General features: G+C 41.0%; 1 protein-coding gene across 1 annotated transcript; it reads right to left on the reverse strand.

The window, feature by feature from the left end:
• Positions 1–1169: 1169 nt before the first annotated feature.
• On the reverse strand, positions 1170–9880 carry LOC107441364 (pneumococcal serine-rich repeat protein-like). Its single transcript, XM_043052471.2, has one exon. The coding sequence runs from the start codon at positions 9873–9875 to the stop codon at positions 1290–1292; it is 8586 nt and encodes a 2861-aa protein (XP_042908405.1). The 5' UTR covers positions 9876–9880; the 3' UTR covers positions 1170–1289.
• Between the last annotated feature and the right edge of the window lie 4544 nt (positions 9881–14424).

Raw genomic sequence — 14424 nt, forward strand, 5'->3', positions numbered from 1 at the left:
GTGTGTGCAAAATAGTTAAGTGTGTGAATAATAGTTAAGCGTCTTCTAGTGTGTCACATATAGTTAATATTTGTTGCCAACTTAAAATCTGAAATCCATATCACCTGTTAGAATTATATAGATTTTTATGAAAAAGGATAAATTTAATATCTTGAAATATTTTCGTTTAAAAAAATGCCTTTTTCGTTTTCAAAAACTACTCAAAACGGGTATTTGACACAGAATATACAAAACAACGCTAGTTTCTTTCCCGCTGATGGCGAAAGATCAAAGAGGCAAATACAAATTTCACGAATGCAAAATTTAAAGGAAGCAGGAAAGGTACATGATCTCTTTATGCAGAGTAAGTAAATATTCGAAATTGCAAAAGAAAGATTTTTTTTACAAACATTTACACAAATTATTATGTATGAAAAATTCCTAGTCCGCTGTGTTTTTAAATGACTTCAATTGTTCAGGAAATTGAAGAAATTCACCTGATTTAAACTCTTCTTCCTAAACTTTCTTTTAAACTTGTGTTTATTATTTAAATAATCAGAAACTGTTATTTTAATTGTAACATTCACGTAATTCAGTAGTTTCTAATAATAAAATAAACAATTATATTCTCTGAACTAAGCAGCAAAATCTTTACTTTAACATAATAATTAAGCTGCCCGGAAAAAAAGAACGAAACTAACTTTTTCACTTTTTCTAATTTAAGAGAAAAATGAATTGAAGAGATTAAAAGAACGCAAAATCTAACTTGGATGTTTCCATCCACCTGATATATTTTATTTAACTGTGAGATCATGTTATATCTAAAAATTCACGGTGTCTGGAATTTAAAAAAACGTTTTGAAATATGCTTCATTTATTTAAGTAAAAGTTAAACGACAAAAAAAAAATTATTTTCATTCAGGTACTCGTCAATAATATTAGTAACTTTACACTAAACATTTTTCAGATTTTCTTAACAAGGTTTATTCTGTGATATTTAATAGAACATGATTTATTCCTTTCCTTTTTAAAAGATTTAAAGTAAGTAGAATCGATCGGCCTGATGTGCGTGTCTCATTAGAAGGCTATCGTGGCGGCGACTTGTTTACAGCGTGTGCCCAAGCAAGGGTGGCATGGAATTATTTATCTATTAAAGTAAGAAGAATTCTCAAAATGAAAAAACATATATATATGCTGCTACAAACATAATTTATTCATGCTTTTCTTTCTCCCTAGAATACAAAATGTGAGTAATACAAAAAGTAAATACACCTCAACCTAAAATAAAAAATATTAAAAAAAAACAAATATTAAGCTAAAGCACTGAGGATAGTTTCCAACAAAGCATTACCTCCTGCTCCCGGTGATAGTAATTCCATAAGAGCCGACATTGTTTCCAAGAGACTCTCAACTAAGATTTCTTCTTTAGATAAGTTCGATGATCCTGCTCTAATTTGGCTGGCTACACTAGATAAGGAGTTCGAAAAGGCAGAAAAGTTCATTTTTCCACCACTCATAATACTAGATAGAGAATTTGACATAGATGCCATTCTCCGTTTTGCTGCTGCTGACACGAACTGTTGTGCTGATCTACTTATAGCTGAATCACTAGAAACTGAAGATTTTGTAGAAGCGGCTGCTTGGTATTGGCTAGATATTTCACTTTGCTGTTGAGCTTGGTATTGGCTCGATGCTGTTGCTTGCTGTTGAGCTTGAGCAGAAGAGGCTGCCTGATACTGGGTGGATGCGGTTGCTGCTGCTTGCTGTTGAGCTTGCACAGAAGCCGCTGCCTGGTACTGGCTAGATGCTGTCGCTGCTGCTTGCTGTTGAGATTGCACAGAATCTTCTGCCTGATACTGGCTAGATGCTGTTGTTGCAGATTGCTGTTGAGATTGCGCAAAAGCGGCAGCTTGGTATTGGCTAGATGCTTCTGTTTGTTGTTGAGCTTGGTATTGGCTCGATGCTGATGCTTGCTGTTGAGCTTCAGCAGAAGAAGCTGCCTGATACTGGCTGGATGCGGTTGCTGCAGCTTGCTGTTGAGCTTGTGCAGAAGAGGATGTCTGATACTGGCTAGATGCGACTGCTGCTGCTTGCTGTTGAGCTTGCACAGATGAGGCTACCTGGTACTGGCTGGATGCGGTTGCTGCAGCTTGCTGTTGAGATTGCGCAGAAGAGGCTGCCTGATACTGGCTGGATGCCGTTGCTTCTGCTTGCTGTTGAGCTTGCGCAGAAGAGGATGTCTGATACTGGCTAGATGCGGCTGCTGCTGCTTGCTGTTGAGCTTGCGCAGATGCAGATGAGGCTGCCTGGTACTGGCTGGATGCGATTGCTGCAGCTTGCTGTTGAGATTGCGCAGAAGAGGCTGCCTGATACTGGCTGGATGCGGTTGCTGCTACTTGTTGTTGGGCTTGCGCAGAAGAGGATGTCTGATACTGGCTAGATGCGGCTGCTGCTGCTTGCTGTTGAGCTTGCGCAGATGCAGATGAGGCTGCCTGGTACTGGCTGGATGCGATTGCTGCAGCTTGCTGTTGAGATTGCGCAGAAGAGGCTGCCTGATACTGGCTAGATGCGACTGCTGCTGCTTGCTGTTGAGCTTGAGCAGATGAGGCAACCTGGTACTGGCTGGATGCGGTTGCTGCTGCTTGCTGTTGAGCTTGTGCAGAAGAGGATGTCTGATACTGGCTAGATGCGGCTGCTGCTTGCTGTTGAGCTTGCGCAGATGAGGCTGCCTGGTACTGGCTGGATGCGGTTGCTGCAGCTTGCTGTTGAGCTTGTGCAGAAGCGGCTGCCTGGTACTGGCTGGATGCGGTTGCTGCAGCTTGCTGTTGAGCTTGTGCAGAAGTGGCTGTCTGATACTGACTGGATGCGGTTGCTGCTGCTTGCTGTTGAGCTTGTGCAGAAGAGGATGTCTGATACTGGCTAGATGCGTCTGCTGCTGCTTGCTGTTGAGCTTGAGCAGAAGAGGCTGCCTGGTACTGGCTGGATGCGGTTGCTGCTGCTTGTTGTTTAGCTTGAGCAGAAGAGGCTGCCTGATACTGGCTGGATGCAGTTGCTGCTGCTTGCTGTTGCGCTTGAGCAGAAGAGGCTGCCTGATACTGATCGGATGCAGTGGCTGCTGCTTGCTGTTGTGCTCGCGCAGAAGCGGCTGCCTGGTACTGTCTAAATGCGGTTGCTGCTGCTTGCTGTTGAGCTTGTGCAGAAGAGGCAGCTTGGTATTGGCTAGATGCTTCTGCTTGCTGTTGAGCTTGGTATTGACTCGATACTGCTGCTTGCTGTTGAGCTTGAACAGAAGCGGCTGCTTGCTGTTCAGCTTGTGCAGAAACGGCTGCTTGGTATTGGCTAGATGCTGCTGTTTGTTGTTGTGCTTGTACAGAAGCGGCTACTTGCTGTTGAGCTTGTGCAGAAGAGGCTGCCTGATACTGGCTAGATGCTACTGCTTGTTTTTGAACTTGCACAGAAGCTGCTGATTCTTGTGGTAAAGGTATCGGTACTGGTAATGGGCGAGGCAACGGTGCTAGAAGTGGTTTGGGTAAAGGTGCAGGAAGTGGTCTAGTCAAAGGCACTGGAACAGGTATCGGCAACGGAGCTGGAAGAGGTCGTGGTAAAGGTGCTGGAAGTGGTTTCGGTATTGGAGTCGGAAGAGGCGTTGGTACTGGTAATGGGCGAGGCAATGGTACTGGAAGAGGTCTCGGCAATGGTGCTGGAAGAGGTCTTGGCAAAGGTGCTGGTAAAGGTTTCGGTAAAGGTACTGGAAGAGGCTTAGGCAATGGAGCTGGAAGAGGTCTTGGTACTGGAATTGGACGAAGCAATGGAGCTGGAAGAGGTTTGGGTAAAGGTTCTGGAAGAGGCTTAGGCAATGGAACTGGAAGAGGTCTTGGTACTGGAATTGGACGTGGCAATGGTGCTGGAATAGGTTTGGAAAAAGGAACAGGAAGTGTTTTTGCCTGATATTGACTAGACGCTACTGCTTGTTCTTGAGCTTGCAAAGAAGCTGCTGCTTGTTGTACAGCTGAAGCGGAAGAAGTTGCTTGGTATTGGTTAGATGCCGCTGTTTGTTGTTGAGCTTGTACAGAAGCGGCTACTTGCTGTTGAGCTTGTACAGAAGCGGCTTCTTGCTGTTGAGCTCGTACAGAAGCGGCTGCTTGGTATTGGCTAGATGCTGCTGTTTGTTGTTGAGCTTGTACAGAAGCGGCTGCTTGTTGTTCAGCTTGGGCGGAAGAAGTTGCTTGGTATTGACTAGATGCTGCTGCTTGCTTCTGAGCTTGCACAGAAGAAGATGCTTGATATTGGTTAGATGCCGCTGTTTGTTGTTGAGCTTGTACAGAAGTGGCTACTTGCTGTTGAGCTCGTAAGGAAGCGGTTGTTAGCTGTTGAGTTTGTATTTGCTGTTGAGCTTGTACTTGCCGTTGAGCTTGTACTTGCCGTTGAGCTTGAACTTGCCGTTCAGCTTGAACTTGCCGCTGAGCCTGTACTTGCCGTTGAGCTTCTAATTGCCGTTGAGCTTCTACTTGTCGTTGAGTTTGTACTTGCCGTTGAGCTTGTACTTGGCGTTGAGCTTCTTCTTGCCGTTGAGCTTCTACTTGCCGTTGAATTTGCACTTGCCGTTGTGCTTCAACTTGCCGCTGAGCTTCTACTCGTCTTTGAGCTTCTACTTGCCGTTGAGCTTGCACTTGCCGTTGAGCTTGCACTTGCCGTTGAGCTTGCACTTGCCGTAGAGCTTCTACTTGCCGTTGAGCTTGTACTTGCCGTTGAGCTTGTACTTGCCGTTGAGCTTCTATTTTCCGTTGCGTTTCCAATTGCCGTTTAGCTTCTGCTTGCCGTTGAGCTTCTATTTGGTGATGAGCTTGTACAAAAGCGGCTGCTTGGTATTGGCTAGATGCTGCTGCTTGTTGTTGAGCTTGTGCAGAAACTGCTGTTTGCTGTTGAGCTTGTACAGAAGATGCTGCTTGGTATTGGCTAGACGTTGCTGTTTGTTGTTGAGCTTGTGTGGAAACGACTGTTTGCTGTTGAGCTTGTACAGAAGCTGCTGCTTGGTTTTGGCTAGATGTTGCTGCTTGTTGTTGAGCTTGTACAGAAGCGACTGCTTGGTATTGGTTAGATGCTGCTGTTTGTTGTTGAACTTGAACTGAAGCGGCTGTTTGCTGTTGAGCTTGTACTTGCCGTTGAGCTTGTGCTTGCCGTTGAGCTTGTGCTTGTCGTTGAGCTTGTGCTTGTTGTTGAGCTTCTAATTGAGCTTGTGCTTGCCGTTGAGCTACTAATTGAGCTTGTGCTTGCCGTTGAGCTTCTAATTGAGCTTGTGCTTGCCGTTGAGCTTCTGCTTGCCGTTGAGCTTCTACTTGCCGTTGAGTTTGTACTTGCTGTTGAGCTTGTACTTGCTGTTGAGCTTGTACTTGCTGTTGAGCTTGTACAGAAGCGGCTACTTGCTGCTGATCTTGTACAGAGGCGTCTGTTTGGTATTGTCTAGATGCTGCTGCCTGTTGTTGAGCTTGTGCAGAAACGGCTGTTTGCTGTTGAGCTTGTACAGAAGCGGCTGCTTGGTATTGTCTTGATGCTGCTGTTTGTTGTTGAGCTTGTACAGAAGCGGCTGTTTGCTGTTGAGCTTGTACAGATGCTGCGGATTGGTATTGGCTAGATGCTGCTGTTTGTTGTTGAGCTTGTACAGAAGCGGCTGCTTGGTATTGGTTAGATGCTGTTGTTTGTTGTTGAATTTGAACTGAAGCGGCTGTTTGCTGTTGAGTTTGTACTTGCCGTTGAGCTTGTGCTTGCCGTTGAACTTGTGCTTGTCGTTGAGCTTGTGCTTGTCGTTGAGCTTGTGCTTGTTGTTGAGCTTCTAATTGAGCTTGTGCTTGCCGTTGAGCATCTAATTGAGCTTGTGCTTGCCGTTGAGCTACTAATTGAGCTTGTGCTTGCCGTTGAGCTTCTAATTGAGCTTGTGCTTGCCGTTGAGCTTCTGCTTGCCGTTGAGCTTCTACTTGCCGTTGAGCCTGCACTTGCCGTTGAGTTTCTATTTGCTGTTGAGCTTCTACTTGCCGCTGAGCTTGTATTTGCTGTTGAGCTTGTACTTGCCGTTGAGCTTGTACAGTAGCGGCTACTTGCTGCTGATCTTGGACAGAAGCGTCTGCTTGGTATTGGCTAGATGCTGCTGCTTGTTGTTGAACTTGTGCGGAAACGGCTGTTTGCTGTTGAGCTTGTACAGAAGCTGCTGCTTGGTGTTGACTAGATGCTGCTGTTTGTTGTTGAGCTTGTACAGAAGCGGATGCTTGGTATTGGTTAGAAGCCGCTGTTTGTTGTTGAATATCCACTGAAGCGGCTGTTTGCCGTTGAGTTTGTACTTGTCGTTGAGCTTGTATTTGCTGTTGAGCTTGTACTTGCCGTTGAGCTTGTGCTTGCAGTTGAGCTTGTGCTTGCCGTTGAGCTTGTGCTTGTCGTTGGGCTTCTGCTTGTTGTTGAGCTTCTGCTCTTTGCTGAGCTTCTAATTGAGCTTGCGCTTGTCGTTGAGCTTGTGCTTGTTGTTGAGCTTCTAATTGAGCTTGTGCTTGCCGTTGAGCATCTAATTGAGCTTGTGCTTGCCGTTGAGCTACTATTTGAGCTTGTGCTTGCCGTTGAGCTTCTAATTGAGCTTGTGCCTGCCGTTGAGCTTCTGCTTGCCGTTGAGCTTGCATTTGCCGTTGAGTTTCTGCCTGCCGTTGAGCTTCTACTAGCCGCTGAGCTTGTACTTGCTGTTGAGCTTGTACTTGCCGTTGAGCTTGTACAGAAGCGGCTACTTGCTGCTGATGTTGGACAGAAGCGTCTGCTTGGTATTGGCTAGATGCTGCTGCTTGTTGTTGAACTTGTACAGAAGCGGCTGTTTGCTGTTGAGCTTGTACAGAAGCTTCTGCTTGGTATTGGCTAGATGCTGCTGCTTGTTGTTGAACTTGTGCGGAAACGGCTGTTTGCTGTTGAGCTTGTACAGAAGCTGCTGCTTGGTGATGGCTAGATGCTGCTGTTTGTTGTTGAGCTTGTACAGAAGCGGCTGCTTGGTATTGGTTAGAAGCCGCTGTTTGTTGTTGAATATCCACTGAAGCGGCTGTTTGCCGTTGAGTTTGTACTTGCCGTTGAGCTTGTATTTGCTGTTGAGCTTGTACTTGCCGTTGAGCTTGTGCTTGCAGTTGAGCTTGTGCTTGCCGTTGAGCTTGTGCTTGTCGTTGGGCTTCTGCTTGTTGTTGAGCTTCTGCTCTTTGCTGAGTTTCTAATTGAGCTTGCGCTTGTCGTTGAGCTTGTGCTTGTTGTTGAGCTTCTAATTGAGCTTGTGCTTGCCGTTGAGCTACTAATTGAGCTTGTGCTTGCCGTTGAGCTTCTAATTGAGCTTGTGCCTGCCGTTGAGCTTCTGCTTGCCGTTGAGCTTGCATTTGCCGTTGAGTTTCTGCTTCCCGTTGAGCTTCTACTTGCCGCTGAGCTTGTACTTGCTGTTGAGCTTGTACTTGCCGTTGAGCTTGTACAGAAGCGGCTACTTGCTGCTGATGTTGGACAGAAGCGTCTGCTTGGTATTGGCTGGATGCTGCTGTTTGTTGTTGAACTTGTACAGAAGCGGCTGTTTGCTGTTGAGCTTGTACAGAAGCTGCTGCTTGGTATTGGCTAGATGCTGCTGTTTGTTGTTGAATTTGCACTGAAGCGGCTGTTTGCTGTTGAGTTTGTACTTGCCGTTGCGCTTGTGCTTGCCGTTGAGCTTCTGCTTGTCGTTGAGCTTCTGTTCGTTGTTGAGCTTCTAATTGAGCTTGTGCTTGCCGTTGAGCTTGTGCTTGCCGTTGAGCTTCTGCTTGTCGTTGAGCTTCTGCTCGTTGTTGAGCTTGTGCTTGCCGTTGAACTTCTGCTTGTCGTTGAGCTACTAATTGAGCTTGTGCTTGCCGTTGAGCTTCTAATTGAGCTTGTGCTTGCCGTTGAGCTTCTGCTTGCCGTTGAGCTTCTACTTGCCGTTGAGCTTGCACTTGCCGTTGAGTTTCTATTTGCCGTTGAGCTTCTACTTGCCGCTGAGCTTGTATTTGCTGTTGAGCTTGTACTTGCCGTTGAGCTTGTACAGAAGCGGCTACTTGCTGCTGATCTTGGACAGAAGCGTCTGCTTGGTATTGGCTAGATGCTGCTGCTTGTTGTTGAGCTTGTGCAGAAACGGCTGTCTGCTGTTGAGCTTTTACAGAAGCGGCTGCTTGGTATTGGCTTGATGCTGCTGTTTGTTGTTGAGCTTGTACAGAAGCGGCTGTTTGCTGTTGAGTTTGTACAGAAGCTGCTGCTTGGTATTGGCTAGATGCTGCAGTTTGTTGTTGAGCTTGTACAGAAGCGGCTTCTTGATATTGGTTAGATGCTGCTGTTTGTTGTTGAACTTGTACTGAAGCGGCTGTTTGCTGTTGAGTTTGTACTTGCCGTTGAGCTTGTACTTGCCGTTGAGCTTGTATTTGCTGTTGAGCTTGTACTTGCCGTTGAGCTTGTGCTTGCCGTTGAGCTTGTGCTTGCCGTTGAGCTTGTGCTTGCTCTTGAGCTTCTAATTGAGCTTGTTCTCGCCGTTGAGCTTCTAATTGAGCTTGTGCTTGCCGTTGAGCTTCTAATTGAGCTTTTGCTTGCCGTTGAGCTTGTGCTTGTCGTTGAGCTTCTAATTGAGCTTGTCGTTGAGCTTGTGCTTGCCGTTGAGCTTCTAATTGCTTTTGAGCTTGTGCTTGCCGTTGAGCTTCTAATTGAGCTTGTGCTTGCCGTTGAGCTTCCAATTGAGCTTGTGCTTGCTGTTGAGCTTCTGCTTGCTTTTGAACTTCTGCTTGCCGTTGAGCTTCTACTTGCCGCTGAGCTTGTACTTGCTGTTGAGCTTGTACTTGCTGTTGAGCTTGTACTTGCCGTTGAGCTTGTACAGAAGCTGCTACTTGCTGCTGATCTTGGACAAACGCGTCTGCTTGGTATTGGCTAGATGCTTGTTGTTGAGATTGTGCAGAAGCGGCTGTTTGCTGTTGAGCTTGTACAGAAGCTGCTGCTTGGTATTGACTAGATGTTGCTGTTTGTTGTTGAGCTTGTACAGAAGCGACTGTTTGCAGTTGAGCTTCTACTTGCTGTTGAGCTTGTACCGAAGCGGCTGCTTGATATTGGCTAGTCGCTGCGGCTTGTTCTTGAGATTGTGAAGATGTGGTGGCCCTGTATTGGCTAGATGCTGCTTGTTGTTGTTGAGCTTCTGAAGAAGCGGTTGCCTGGTATTGTTGTTCTTGAACTGTTTGTTGACTAGTTGAAGCTACTTGTTCAATTTGTTCTTGTGAAATACTTGTTGTTTGTTCTTCAGTTTGTATCTCATTACTTTCATATGATTCTGATTTACTTTCCTGTGTTTGAGAGACTAATAAAGCTTCTTCCAAAGCAGCCTGTTCTTCAACGGCAATCTTTTCTTCCAAGGCAATCTTTTCTTCCAATGCTATTTGTTCTTCTAAAGCAGCTTCTTCCATTTCTTCTATTTTTTCCTCTACTTCATTATTATACATTACAACTGTCATTTCTCTTACTGATTCGATGAAGTTAGCATCTGTTGATCCAGTACACTCTTCAAACGCAGCGGCGAGAGCTTGTATCGCGCAGTCAAGACCAAAAGTGATGTCATTTCCGGCATCAAATTGTTCACTGAGAGCTTCAGCAAATTTTGTTACCATGTGATGTTTTATTTTACCTGGTTTAGTCTTTTTCCTATACAGTCTTCCAATTCCAGTTAAAGATTCAGTAAATTCTCTTTCTCTGTCAATTTTTAGTACACCGCATTTTCTGAAGTAATTAACGAAGCGATCTATAAAGTGAAATGCCAGTCCCTCTTCTTGAAAAAGAGCTTTCGATGTTGTGGCGCTCTCTGTTGTCGCTGCTAGAGCGCAAAGCAGAAGTGTTGCTACCGGAAACCAGTACATCTTGTTGTGTCTCTAAAGCACTTCTCTGCTGCTTTTATACTACCAAAATCCTCATAATTAGATTTAACGAGGCGCCTGTTTCCCATTACTTTAATTCAAAGCAAACAAATAGTTATTCACGGTTAATTCAAAGCAAACATTACTTCACTCAGTTTTCTCTCGTATAGTTTACTGAAATGTTCAAAGTAAACAGAAAGTCTCGCTTTTGGAAGACAATTTTTTGTTGGATAGTTTATTGTGAAATCTCTTTTAGTATGTCAATCAATATGCATAATGCAATAATATTTTAATTCAGAATATTTTAAATTTTCTCGGCCGAATATCCTTATATGAATTATTTCGATGGTTTATTCGTGTTGAACCGTCAGACATTTCCACCCTTGTTTCCTAGAAGTCAAATATTGGAAGGATCATGAGCCACCATCACCCCAATGTAGGATTTCGAACTGATTTATGATGAGCCAACATTAAGCAAAAAAAAATTATTTCGATTTTATATTCCTGCTAAACCAAAAAGAATTATTGTTAAACCGTTATGAAAATTATGTACCATCACGAATTACCATCATAATATCTTAGAAATCAAATGTTTGAACCATCATGAAAAACCATTACTCCAAGGTAAAAATTTGGATTGATTTATGATGGCCTAACATAAAAAAAAAATTGTTTTGATGGTATATTTCTGAGAACCAACAAAAATCCCCATTAAACAATCACGGATTGTTGGTCCATTAGAACCAAACTCCTCTTGATGGTTAACCATTATAGTATTAAAGTATCATTTTCCATCATGGAATAATGGAAGTTTGTGGGCATATTAGAAACCATTAACGCATAATGGAAAATGTTGGATGATGGTAACCATCAAATGATGTGGAATCATCATGAATCGCACTGCAAAGTGTTCCGTCAAAGGGTTTCCCCGAGAGTTATTATGAAGACCAATCTATTATTATTTTGGTATTTCGTTTATTTTTATGATGTTTGAAAAAAATTTTGATGAAAAAATAAATAAAAAATGAAAATTGTTATTTTTCAATATCATGAAATAAATTATGTAAAAAAAAAATGTGAATTACAATAAACTATCAGTATTTCCCCTCTAGCATTTCAACTCAAAATAAGATCAATAAGTTCAACAATACATAAATCCATCTCCCTGACAACCCGTTTTTAATGTTCATTAACCGTTCTTTTTCGTTTCATTTTAATGAAATTATGTTTTATTTTATTAATTTCCAGCTTATGTATGTAAAAAAAAAGAAGTTAAATTTCAGAAGTAGACTCACTAAATTCAGTAGACTCTCTAAATCTAATTTTTATGTTACATTTTTTCTTTGGTTAATTTTGGTTCGCCTTAATAAAAAGTAGTTTTTCCTAGGTTAATATGTTCGCAATCGCTTATATATTTTTTTCCGCAAGAAAGGAGGCTAATTATTTAGGATTCTGAAAAAAATCGGGAACCACTGAATTTAAAGACCCTATAAAAAATTCTGGTAAGAGTTTGTTTAACGAGTGAAGGATTGATAAACCCTATAAATACCCTTAAAAATACAAAAATAAACCTCTTAGTATTTAAACAAAAATATTAAACTCAAACCATAATTTTTTTTCTCTTTAAAATTGCTTTTATTCATGTCAAGATATACAAAGTAATGCACTGCATGGGCGTTCGTTCTACGTCCAAAAGTTGGAAATATACATTGTTACATGCTAAAGAGAAAAATAAGTAAAATATATTGTATATGAATTGTAATGAACATAAAAAAATAACTGGATATCAGATTTACATTGGATGATTAATTTGTCATTTGATATTTTGTAACGTAAATGAGCATCTCTTCCCCAAAAGTAAATATATATATNAAATTGCATGAAATTTCGAATACACACGTTTAAAAAATTATTTAAGTTTATCATCAGGAAAATATGGAACTTTGCTAGATTTGATTAACAAATTTGTGAAAGTGTTATGCTGGTGGAAAAACTGAGATTTTAATTTAACTTTTTGTTTAAATTTTTTAAAAAGTTATATCAAAATATACTGATTACAAATTGAAGTATGAATATTTTACAAAATTAGTTAAAATTTAGTATATATATATATATATTATTTTAAATTAAAATAAAATTAATAAAGGAAATTACCTGTAAATTTATTAATTACATGTATTTAATAAATTTATAGGTAAACAATTATTTACAGGTAATTAATTGTTTGCCTGTTAATTTTTTTTATCTCTCATTTAGCGGCAATTTGTTTAATACGATTTCACTTTCTTTTTTTTAACTATGTTCGCAGGGACATTCGAAACCAAGACTTTACTTATCGGTCAGCAGTAGGGACATAATATTTTTTTTTGCGGGAGAATGAGTAAGGGGATAATTTGGCAACAGTTTTCACCAAGGAAATGTTAAAGCTTGAAATGTTTTCGATATTGCGATATTTTCTTAGAAAAGTATCGATTTTAATAAAAAATTTTTTTAGAATTTCTTCAGACACCTAAAAGTTATTTATTTTTATATTGTAAATTTAATTACACAAATACTGAGTGAAAAGATTTTGTCTGAAAGGGGACTTTATTTCTTCATTTATAAAATATGAGGGGGCTTAAGTTCCCTCTGCGACCACATTCCCTGCAACAAGTTTTATTTTATTTTATAACTGTTGTGGACCAAATTTTTAGGTTTATGACTACTAATATTCAACTCCGTAGCCTTGTAATTTCGAATCCAGTCCAGAAGACAAGGGAACTCCGAGATCAAGTATTGGGATAAATTTGCTTCGTGGAGGACTCCTTGATGGAACTAACCCGCTTTGCGTTACATGGAGACGAAAATCACGAAAACCCCCGACGCAAGGCACCTATAACCCATGATCCGTCTACCACTCAGGATATTTTATATCAGCACTGTGGTTGGGGCAAGCCGGATGTGTAATTCGTATCGACCAGCCATCACTGGGATTCGAACCCGATTCACCTCATTGGAAGGCGAACGCTCTGTCCCCTGAGCCATCGAGGCGCTACTAGACCAATTATAATTATTGTGACGCTGAACGTCACTCAAAATTAAAATCAAAAGAAAGGGGTAAAATTAGATTTATAGAAAATTTCAAGTCTTCGATTAAATTAAACTACTGTGGGAATTCTCCATCGGCAAATAGTAACTTAAATACGGATAAAGTAATTCAAATAAACAATTAGGTTAAAATCTTACAATGTCACCCCCATCATGGGATTAACTCCACCATGGGATTAATCCCGTCATGGGACTAACTCGAAAACAACAATAACTTTTGCACTTGACCTTTCCTCAATTTTGTAACTTTTTGTCGCGCAAAAAATACGATACAGAAGCAACCGAAGGAAAGGGTTAAGAACAATCAAAGTACGACTACTCTAGGCTGATACCGAAAGTCTTGAGTAAACTTGGTAAGTCTCTCTCTCCATCTATTCTAAAAGAACGTAAGCATTATTGTTATTGTGTTAAGTTGGTTTAATTGTAAATTCTAATGCTAAAATGGATTTGTCATAATGCTTAGTTGGTTTAATTGTAAATGCTAATGCTAAAATAGTTTATTAAAATAAAATATTATTTGCTTAAATTTAAGAAGAGTAAGTTTCCGTATTTAATTTAATAACGATAGCATTACGATACGGCCTAAAAAGCGCAACTAAAAGCGCCACAATATTAAGATATTTCTTATTCCGTAAAGAGAAACATTTTACGGATTTACACAAGATTTTCCCTGAGCCATTACGGCTCCAAAACAACAAATTAAAAATGTACTGAAACTACGTTTTTCAACTATTTAATTTTTCTGAAGCCTAAAACAAAAAGCGTGGAATGCTCGAAAGATGTCAGGGAGAGCTTTTCGGTTTTTATTTTAAATGATGTCAGTTAAGACCTAATACCTATTTTAGGTCTAACAGAATTTAAAACATTTCACCAACTTAAAATATTTTAAAAATGCAATTTTCAAGTTTTTTTTATTTTAGTTTAATGTCTATACGTTTCTGTGACCTCCTACTTAAGAGGTAGAAATATCGATAAATAAAGTAGTAATAATATCGCCATTAATTTTGCTCGCATTATTTGATAAACAATATTAAATTGGATTAGCATCAGGCCCCAGTTGAAATTTTGAGCACTATAGCTAGTTCGAAACAGATAGAAATTTTGATAAGTTCTCCTAGACGTTGAAATAGTTCGAAAAATTCTGTTCATAGATGTCTAGAGAAACGATTCATACTTTCATTGTCATCTAACACAGAACTCTGATCCGCGATGGCTCAGGGGATAGAGCGTTCGACTTCCAAAGGTGCGAACCAAGTTTGAATCCCAATTGATACAAATTCCGCATCCGGCTTGCACCAACCACAGTGCTGAAGTGAAATATCCTCAGTGGTAGACGGATCATGGGTTAGAGTTCCCTTGCCGTCAGGCTAACCGTGGGAGGTTCTCGTGGTCTTCCTCTTAATGTAATGCAAATGCGATTTAGCTCCATCAAAAAGTCCTGCACGAAGGCAAATTTCCCCCCTAT

This window comes from Parasteatoda tepidariorum, chromosome 2, assembly GCF_043381705.1.
Source record: "Parasteatoda tepidariorum isolate YZ-2023 chromosome 2, CAS_Ptep_4.0, whole genome shotgun sequence".
NCBI lineage: Eukaryota > Metazoa > Arthropoda > Arachnida > Araneae > Theridiidae > Parasteatoda > Parasteatoda tepidariorum.